At 39.5% G+C, this 10,654-nt stretch overlaps 1 protein-coding gene across 1 annotated transcript; it reads left to right on the forward strand.

Moving 5' to 3' along the window:
* The first annotated feature begins 4,493 nt into the window (after positions 1-4,493).
* On the forward strand, positions 4,494-4,898 carry LOC138906058 (uncharacterized). Its single transcript, XM_070194579.1, has one exon. It carries the CDS (start codon positions 4,494-4,496, stop codon positions 4,896-4,898), a length of 405 nt encoding a protein of 134 aa, XP_070050680.1.
* The last annotated feature ends 5,756 nt before the right edge of the window (positions 4,899-10,654 follow it).

Here is a 10,654-nt window from a genome sequence, read left to right on the forward strand (position 1 = left end):
TGGCATACTCGGCAACCCAATATGCTCGAACTTGTGAAACTTCGGCAACTTCCTTTGCTTGAGCTTGAGCGGTTTTGGATCGGTAGACGGCCACAAATGCCTCAGCATAGTCTTGGCTGTCTCCGCCTCGAATTTGGCCACTGCAAGTTCTGTGACCAGCCTCTCTCGATCAAAGGTAGCTGAACCCAACCGAGTCTGGAAATCCTCCATTTTCTTGGCTTGCACCAAGTTTTTCTCTTTCAAGCTTTAGAGTTGACTCTCATATGAGGTTAGTTGAGCTCGAGTAGCCTCCTTCTCTGAGGCAAGACGGTCCATGTTTTGCTTCCATGTTGTGGTTTTCGCCTACACCGCATCTACTTCTTCACGAAGTTGCCCGATTATCTCGAGCTTCTGTTGGACCTGTGGGATCGAACAATTAGCCGTCACGCCCGAACCGATGTCATAAACTTCTAAGATTCTTATTACCTATTTGGCCAAGTCGCTTTGTTCTTTTGGAGCCGCATCTAGCTCAGCTTGAAGGCCCTTGGCTTCTTCTTCTTTTTGCTCATTGAGAAGCTTGAGGGCATTTTTCTCCTCAGTGAGCCCTTAAATTTTGGCCTCGTATCGGCTCAATTCTCCTTTGACATAGAGAAAGCTTCATGATGAAGCACAGAGACCTGCACAAATAGAAGAAAAAGAATTAGGCAAGAAGAAAAAAACGCAAGTATGGAAACTGGTATTGGAAAATGGAGTTGGGGCTTACCCAATTCAAAGCTTGTTGGGCCTCGTTAAAGAGACACAATGCTCCCACCTCGTCCATCAGAGCTTGGTCCTCCTCCGTGACCAGACTCTAAAAGTAACTAGCCATGCCTACGGGGACGCACAAACTCGTGCATCCTCCAGGATCGAGATAATGATTGTTTGTTTGCACCCCGAATTGACACTAGGGGCCGGAAACTGGCTGGTTAGTATGAAACTCGAAGAAATTTTTCTCGAGCTCTTCCCTGGTATATCTAAGTTGCTCAGGCCAGCAGTTTCATCGATCCCAGCGAAATACCCGTGGAAAGGGTCCTCTCTTCCGTAGGCTCCTTCTACATAAGGAGTCTTCATGGCCCGAGCCTCCCTAATCATTTCCTCGGAGAATGAAGGAAACGACGGGGAGTCTCCGATTTCTATAGCCCTAAGTGGGTCTCTTAAGGCGTTCTCTCCATTTCGAGACCAGCCTCCACAGCCGTTTCTGCTGCCTTCTCACCCCGAGGTGAGGCACCTTCGGCTCCAGTCGGCTCAGGGACTCCAACTGAATCCCCCTCTTGGACCCTGTTAGGTTGAGGCAGAAATTTCCATCTTTGACCGATCTGGTGGCCTTTTGACCCTCGGTATAAGCTCGTGTTTGAGCTACCAGACTGGAATCGTCCTCCTTTTCTTCTTCTTCTTCTTCCTCCCTTAGGAGTTGGGTTGACTCCACAGATAGCGGAATGACATTCTTTTATGGCTTACGAGCCACTCTCTTTTTTGGCTCTTGCCCTTCAGAAGTTGAGGCCCTTTTTCTATTTCCCTCCTTAGCTGGATTCGAGATGGGTATAGGGGCTTCTTCACCACCGAATGGGGGCCTCATGCTTGCATCTTTTGCAAGACCTGCAATAAAGGGAAACCGAGTTAGCTCGGAGAGACGTTTTAGTAAATTATTAAGTGCAAGAACGAGATTTACCATGATTTTTAGCCTCCCACCGGCCCTTTGATAAGTCACGCCATGCACGCTCAGCATATGTAGATGTCGAGACCAGGCTCTTGACCCAACTCTCGAGGTGAGGGACCGCACCCGGCATCCAAGTAGCAGCTACACCGAGAAAAAATGTCGATAAGGAAGAATGAAGAAGTAAAAGTGACAAACAGAAGCTAATAAGGAATCATACTTACATTTCATATTCCACCTCTTGGGAAACGGCATGTTCTCATCCGGAATCAGGTCGGAGATCTTCACTCGGACGAACCGACCCATCCAACCTTGATCTTTGTCCTCATATATGCTCAAGATAAGTATCTTGGTATCCCGGCGTTGAAGCTTTATTAGCCCACCTCGGTAGAGTCGGGGGCTATACAACCTTATAAGGTGATCGAGGGTGAAAGGGAGCCCGTTGATTTTGCTCACAAAGAATCGGAGCAATATTACAATCCTCCAGAAAGAGGGGTGGATTTGTCCGAGGGTTACTTGGTACTTTCTGCAGAAGTCCATGATGACTGGATCAAGGGGACCTAACGTGAAAGGGTAAGTGTAAACACTCAAGAACCCTTCCACGTGGGTAGTGATGTCTTCTTCATGGGCCGGTATCACTACTTCTTTGTTATCCAATTATAGTTTTTCTTCACTTGTTTGAGGAAATTCTCGGATATCGAGCATATGTATCTCGATACTGGCTCGCATCGACCAGGGATTGATGAGGTTTTATCGATTTTAAAGTCAGAGCTAATAACACACACCCCGGGAATACACTCCTCAGGGTGTGGCTCCACCGTTGTTTTCTTGTCGTCCGGCCGAGATGAGGAGGCGGTTTCTTTTTGTGGAACAGTTTTAGACATTTTCGCCATTAGGTTTTGAAGGCAAAGAAGAATGGAGATGATAATATCCGGTGTTTTAGAAGGAATCAACAATCAGCAATGGAACTTAAAGATTTTAAGACGAAAAGCTTAAAGAATGCAGAGAGCTTTGAAGATTGGAGCAGAAGAGATTGAAAGTAAATTTTGAAAGAATGGAAAGGGGACCTATTTATGGGTTTCACGGTGACGGTTCAAAGCTGGTAGTGGCCGACCATTAACTGACGCATATTAAATACCTGGAGAACTGTACCGACGGGACGTTTCGGTCACCTCTATCGCTTACGTCATGGTGATGACGTCATGACAAATCGGGGTAAAGATCAAAGACTCAATTCGTTTCTTGTCATTATACTCCAAAAAATGAGGGGACTATCTATATACGGTTAAAACTTAGCTTACCTAATTTTGTTGATTGATCGAGACCAGGATGGTGGTCCAAGGATCAGCCCTGTGTTATATCAGACAGAGACATGAAGGTGCGCTACCGAGCTCGGGATTCGAAGTACCAATCGAGATCAAGACCAATAATGATCGAGACCAAATAGGATGGACATCGATCAAGACCGAAGATAGCAAACTAACGGAAAGCCGAGATATCCGTGACCGGTCGAGGATCGTGGCGGAAATCTCAGAATGGATCAAATCAAGAACGGTTATTTAGCCAATCATGGGATTTCCTTCTGTATTTAGAATTATACCATAAGTAGAATTCATCTACTATATAAAGGGGAGTTCTAATCATTAATCACCCAATTCTCGCATATCAAAGAAATACAATACTTTTCTCTCTTAAATTCTCTTGTTCTTCAGTTCAGTTCATTTTTCTTAACTATATTCTCAGTAGGTTCAAGGGCTATCTAGCTCGAGTGCCAAATTGCATTTCTATACTGGTTTGCTTTATTTTACAGTCAATTTCTAGCATTAATTATCATATTTGTCAATTTGTGCTAGGTGAAATCACATATTTTTAAAACCACTTATAAGTTTAATTGTTATCCGATTTTAAGGGTAAACACCATTAATGTTGAAAGTTGTGGCTAAATTGTCGACCTAGGGAATGAATGTTAGATAATGAACTTGACTTTACAATACTATGAGCAGTATATGGTTAATGGCCACCAGACTCATTTGTATTAGACAACTGAACCTCATAGTTCTTTTGTCCGCCTTTTTCTTGACTCTTTTGCATCTCCTATTGAAAATATTGATTCATTGCTAGCCAATAAATCAAGCAAGCTGATATTAAGTTCCTTCCCACCATCTGTAGTTGTTGATCCATAGTGGTCATCTGACTCATCACAAGAATATCTACCTATCTCATGCTCTGAGTCATTGCCATTGCCAACTCTTCCTTCAAAATTTCAAGCCACCACCCAATGATAAACTCTTCGCCATATGTGCGCTGTTATGTCTTTTGAATTCACGTTCATATTTTCTCTTGAATTCCTCAGATTTTTAATCACGCTATAAGGGAGAAGAATCAAAAGCATGATTAGCATAGTTCTCGAGAGCATCTCCATCCGCTGCACACTATGCACTAGTTGTCGAGAAATAAGCAAAATCCATCATGGCGTGATTCTAAGAACAATCTTCAATTGTATTATGCATTGCTTCGGCAAGACAATTCAACTGGTTTCTTTGGTTTGCAGGAATGTTGTATATCATTGGCAACTTTCTTTTGGCTATTTTTTGTAGCATGGCTTAATGGCTAATTGAGGGTAAGTAATGTCTATTTTAACTTATTCTGTAGCTATCTCTATCATTTTTATGTGGTTTAGTGATTATTATTGGTATAAATATAGCATGTGAATCCATTATTTTATATGTGAAAGTGCTTTCTGATATTTTCTGTGGTTGGGGGAGAAATTGGTGGCTATGGGGCATGGAGGAGTAGTGGGGACGCGAGTGATATGTGGAACATGACAGCGAACTGCATTAGGGAAGCTTCTAGAGGGGTGCTAAGGGTCTTGAAGGGTTACTCTGGTGGGCACAAGGCGGACTGGTGGCGAAATAGTGAGGTCCAAGGAAAAGAAGAAGCCAAGAAAGCGGCGTATATGAAGTTGGTGGAGAGCAAGGACGAGAAGGAGAAGAGGATGAATAGGGAGGGGTACAAGAAGGCCAAGAAGGAGGAAAAATTAGCGGTTAAGGCTACTAAGATTGGGACGTTTAGACGTTTGTATGAAGGGTTTAGGGACAAAGGTGGGGATAAGAAGTTGTACAGGCTAGCCAAGGCGAGAGAAAGGAAGGCCCGTGACCAAGTGAAGCTCATCAAAGACGAGAAAGGTAGAGTATTGGTGGAAGAAACGCATATTAGACGTAAATAGCAGCCATACTTCCATAATCTCCTAAATGAAGAGAGGGACAGCCACTGAGTTGGGTGATTTGGAGCACATTGAGAGTTGTCGAGATTTTAGTTATTGTAGGCGTATAAAAATAAGGAGGTCGGGGGGTCTATGCATAAGATGAGCAGGGGAACATTGACTGGACTAGATGAGATCCCGGTGGAAATTTGGATGAGTGCAGGTAGGGCAGGCTTGGAATGGCTTACTCGATTGCTTAATATCATTTTTAGGACGAAGAAGATACCTGAAGAATGGAGATGGAGTGTGATGAGGGTGATATCCAAAATCGCAATAACTATAGGGGTATCAAGCTGTTGAGCCACACTATGAAAGTTTGGGAGAGAGTGGTGGAATCGAGAATGAGAAGGAGCGTGTCTGTTTCTGAAAATCAGTTCGCGTTCATGCCAGGGTATTCGTCTAAGAAAGCCATTCATCTTGTAGGGAGGTTGGTGGAGCAGTATATAGAGAGGAAGAGGGACTGGCATATGGTATTCTGACCTAGAGAAAGCATACGACAAAGTCCCATGGGAGGTTATATAGAGATGGTTGGAGGCTAGAGGTATTCTTGTTTCTTACACTCCGTTGATTAAGGACATATACGATGGAGCTAAAACTCAGGTGAGGACAAGGGGGAGCGGGACTCGGATCACTTTTCAATTGTGATGGGGTTGCACCAGGTATCAACTCTAAGCCCGTTTTTATTTGTCTTGGCGATAGACACACTAACGAGGCACATTCAAGGGGAGGTGCCTTAGTGTATGTTATTTACGGATGATATTGTATTGATTGACGATATGCGAGACAGTGTAAACGTGAAACTAGAGGTTTAGAGACAGACCCTGGAGTCTAAAGGTTTCAAGTTGAGTAGGACCAAGACAGAATAATTGGGGTGCAAGTTCAGTGATAGGATCGATGAAGAGGATGTGGACGTGATGCTTGATACACAAGTAATCCCTTATAGAGATAGTTTTAAGTACCTTGGGTTTATTATCTAAGGAAATGGGGAGATTGATGGGGATGTTACGCATCGTGTCGGAGTAGCGTAGGTTTAAAATAGAGACTCGCATCTGGTGTGTTATGTGATAAGAATGTTCCATCTAAACTTAAAGGTAAGTTTTACAGATTGGTTGTTAGATCTATTATGTTGTATGGGACAGAGTGTTGGCCAGTCAAGAACTCCCATGTCCAAAACATGAGAGTAACATAAATAAGGATGTTGAGATGGATGCACGGGCATATCGAGATAGATAAGATTAGGAATGAAGATATTCGGGCATAGGTAGGAGTGGCTACGGTGGAGGACAAGATGCCTGAAGTGAGGCTTAGATGGTTTGGGCATGTAAAAAAAGAGGAGCATAGATGCCCCAGTGAGGAGGTGCGAGAGGTTGACCCTAGTGGGTTTGAGGAAAGGTAGAGGTAGGCCAAAGAAGTATTGGAGAGAGGTGATTAGGCAAGATATGGTGTTCCTTCAGCTTACAGAGGACATGACCCTTGAAAGGAAGGTGCGGAGGTCGAGAATTAAGGTATAAAGCAAAAAGGTAGTTGATATTATTTCTTTTATATACCAGTAGTATTAGTGTTATTTTGGTGCTATACTATTGTTAGATTTCCCGTTATATGTGTTGTCCCTTTGCTTCGCTTTTTTGTTATCTTGTTGTTGCTAATGCTTGTGCTACTGTTTTATCTTAATCTTGCCTTGAGCCAAGGGTCTATCATAAAAAACTCTCTACCTTCCAGGTAGGGACAAGGTCTGTGTATAACTATACTGCATTTGTTGTTGTTGTACTGACACAGAAACAAAATACAGTTACTATGTGACTAGTTAGAACTTGGAACATCAACATTATGTAGACTGTGAGGAGTCAGACCGTAAGGCATTCTCTTTGATTAATTGTCAATATTTTGGGCATAGATAGTTCATAGTTGGATTGTTAAATTGAGATGTACTAGTATTATTAATCAGATTACTTGAAGTTCGTTTCTAAGTATGAACATAAAGGTGTTAACCGAACGGACTGGTCCGGGCTGGATGTGGAAAAAAATAGTCCGTCTAGTTAGTGGGACGGGCTGGGTAGTGGGCTGATATACCGTGCAGATAACGGGCTGGAAATTTTCGGGTTAAAGTGGGCCCGTATATGTTCGGGCTTATCGGGTCCGGACCGGGCTGGATATTTTTATAGTGTATTATGTTTTGCTTATTCGATGTAATTGATACGTAAGTGTTTGCAAACTTTTAAATAAGGAAATAATAATTTTAAGGCATAAAATTAAATTTTTTAAGTTTAAATTTTAAAGTTTTAAATTTGAAATTTGAATTTTAAAATTCTATTATTGAAAGTAAGTGGCTACAAAAAATTATTTAATAAGATCAATATTTAAGGATCAAACTCCGAAGGCTTTCGTTTCATATTTTCATTGAATAATAAATAATACTTTAAATTAATTTGCAAGTTCTATTTTGAATTTTTTGAACTTGCAAATTAAAAGTTTACAACAATTCTAAAAAATAAGAAAGAGTAAATCACATGCTTTGTATCATTTTTGTAAGTTCATCCATGTCAACATGAGGTTTTTAGTTTCCGGCATTGCTTGAATCGGTACCATAAACCATTATATCTCCAATTTCGTGGCCCTCCGTTTCATCTACCTCTTCACGCCCTTGATTTCGTCATTCTGATCTTATCCAATTTCTGAAGTATGGTATCTCAGTTGCTGCCTTGCTTGGCTAAATGCGCTCACTGATGAACTGTTCAAATCGGCACCTTTAGCACATCTCGAGCCATAGCCGAAAGAACATGAAATTGAATTGAGTTGCTCATCTACCAATCCAGCAGTAGAAATTCTTTTGTGCAGGGCTCTGGTGACTTTTGCAAGTAGAATTGGAGGTCATCAATATTTCTGCTACTGGTTTGTTGATGGTCTCCTAGTGTAGACCAAATTAAATAATCTTCAATACTATCATTATCCTCCAAAGCACTGGACGCTGATGTAGAAACTAAACTTGAAAGAATATTTGTATCTACAGCAGAAGAAGCATCAATAATGTTAGCATAATAATTATATAAAGTTTGTAAATATTTGAGTAGATCAGAAATACAAGTTTCAACATCAGGGGTTTCAGTTGGTCCAATATCCATATAAACATAAGCAGTGATTAATTGGCGATAAGTGGCCATTTGATAGAAGGGTTTAAAATAACACCAATTAGGTAAATAGGGGGAATGTGGTAGAAATATTTCTTAAATTTATTTAGCATAATTTAACAACAGAACTATATCCTTCTTTCTTCTTGAAATTATGGAGTAAAAGAGAAATTCCAGTTATATGTACTAAATCATTTGCAATAGCAGGATAATAAGCTCCAGAAAACTCAAGTGTAGCTACATAAAAATTTTGTAAAATTTTTACAACATCTTCAATGACATCCCAAGTTCTAGATGTTAACAAACAGTTAGGATCAGTACAATGAGAATTAGCAACTTCAGTTATAGGCATTTTGTATTTATAATAGCATCTTAAGAATAAATAAGTATAATTTCATCTAGTAACTATTTCTTCAGGCATAAGTCTTGGTTTTAGTTCATATTGTACACATTTATCCTTATATGCATTTAATCTAGCACTATTATTTTCATGAATTACACCAACAACTCTTCTAATTAAAGTGGTCTCATTTCTAAATAATTCAAGGTCATTCTTAACAATTAAATTATAAATATGACATGCACACCTCACATGAAATATTTCATAAATTGGTGGGTGTAGATAATTTTAATAGTGTAATAGCATAATTATTGTTAGAAGCATTATCAAATGACATACACGAAACGTTTTTTGAAAGATTATAAAATATAACAACTTCATGGATAGTATTACTTATGAATGCACCAGTATGACTTTGATCTTCATCATATTTAAAAGCAATAATACGTTTTTGCATACAAAATATATCATTTATCCAATGGCATGTAGCAATCAAATAATCATTTCCATTAACAGCACGACCAGTATCAGAAGTAAGAGAAACTCTAAAAGAAAGACTAGCGAACAAATAACGGATATATGTCTGATAATGTCCAAAAAGCCTAAAGATATCAGCTCTACAAGTACTTCTAGGAATACTTTTAAACAAAGGGTTATAAATTCTTTGAAATATAAGTAAAAAGATATGGTGAAGCAGCAAAACTAAAAGGTAAACAACCTAAAACAATCATTTTAGCTAATTTTTCCGAATCTTTCACTATATCGTATTTACCCATTAAACCGCCAGTACCCGAGTTAAGTTTTTGTTGGCCAGATTCTTCATCAGCATTCCATACAATAGGGTGGTTATATACCATGTGCCTACGAAGTTGACCCGTTCCCCCTTGCTTACCTCCGGTCACATGTTTATAAATTTCCTTACAAATAGTACATCTTACATAATTTTTATCTTCTTCTAGTCTTTTAAAAAATTGCCAACACTTACTATTTAATCTTCGATTTTTCTTAATAGGGAGGGGAGGCCTACCTGTATTAGCACGACCCCCGCCCCTAGTATTTTGACTAGCAGTACCAGGTGTAGCTGGTGGTGTTTCAAGATTATCAGGTGATTGAATATCATCTAAATTATCATCTATATCATAATCTTCTTGAAGTTGCTCATAATCTACATTTAAATTTACAGGTGATATTTCAAAAATATGTGTAAAGCTAATAGAAGAACCAGTACCACCTATTGATCTTCTAGGATTTTTACTTTACTACTACCACCCCTACTAGTACACACTTTTTGGCTACTCTAAATGTATCCATTATGTAAATTAAATTAAAAAACTAAATTAATAATTCTAAATAATAAAATAAAAATAAACACCAAATAAGAGAAAGAGATGGAACGAGTGTACCGGGAGTCCGGATGCCGCACTAAATTTGATATCACACTTCAATTGATATTTGATGATATTGATACCACACTTCACTTGATATTTGACAATTATAATTTTGTAGTGGCTAAAGTAAATATTTGATAAAATTTAAAATAATAAGTAATTGAGAACATGAGAACAATAAACAATATTATCAAGAGAGAATTAAAAGAGAATTAGAGTAGTAAGAGCAAATTGTGAAAAAAAAAATAATAAAGAAGATGGGCTATTTATAATTTTTTTTTAAAAAAGTTAAAATGTAATTTATCAATTATTAAGGGTGGGGGCTATTTTCTTAAGGGGTAGGCCGAAATGACAAAAAATGCAAAACATGGCCATTGTCCGACGACCATTTTTTAATTTGACCGTTGGCAACGGTCAAAAAAAAATTACATAACGTCAACCAAGCTGTAGCCCGTTAAAAACCCGTTAACGGGTTACCGACTTTCGGGGCACAGGTTACCAAAAAAGGCCCGCCCCGTCCAGCTAAACCCCTAACCCTCACCAACCGTCTGGCTAAACCCCTAACCCTCACCAACCCATCCCACCCCCTTAGTGGACCGGGCTGAACCAGGTCAAATCAGGTCGAACGTGGGCTGGATCGGTGCATTTAACAGGTTTCGTAGTATGAACAGATGCACATACGGTCACCAATAAGCCAATTTTGGTTTGCTATGCAATTTTTTATCATTTTGGTTTTAGTAATCAGTCAAGACATTATATTGAACATCTTGTATATACATCTATCCACTCCACTGGTAACATATCGATAGATCTTATCAATTGCTTGATATTCTGTTAAATTTGCGTTAATAAATGTAATGGCACAGC

Source organism: Nicotiana tomentosiformis, chromosome 2 (genome assembly GCF_000390325.3).
Source record: "Nicotiana tomentosiformis chromosome 2, ASM39032v3, whole genome shotgun sequence".
Taxonomy (NCBI): Eukaryota; Viridiplantae; Streptophyta; class Magnoliopsida; order Solanales; family Solanaceae; genus Nicotiana; species Nicotiana tomentosiformis.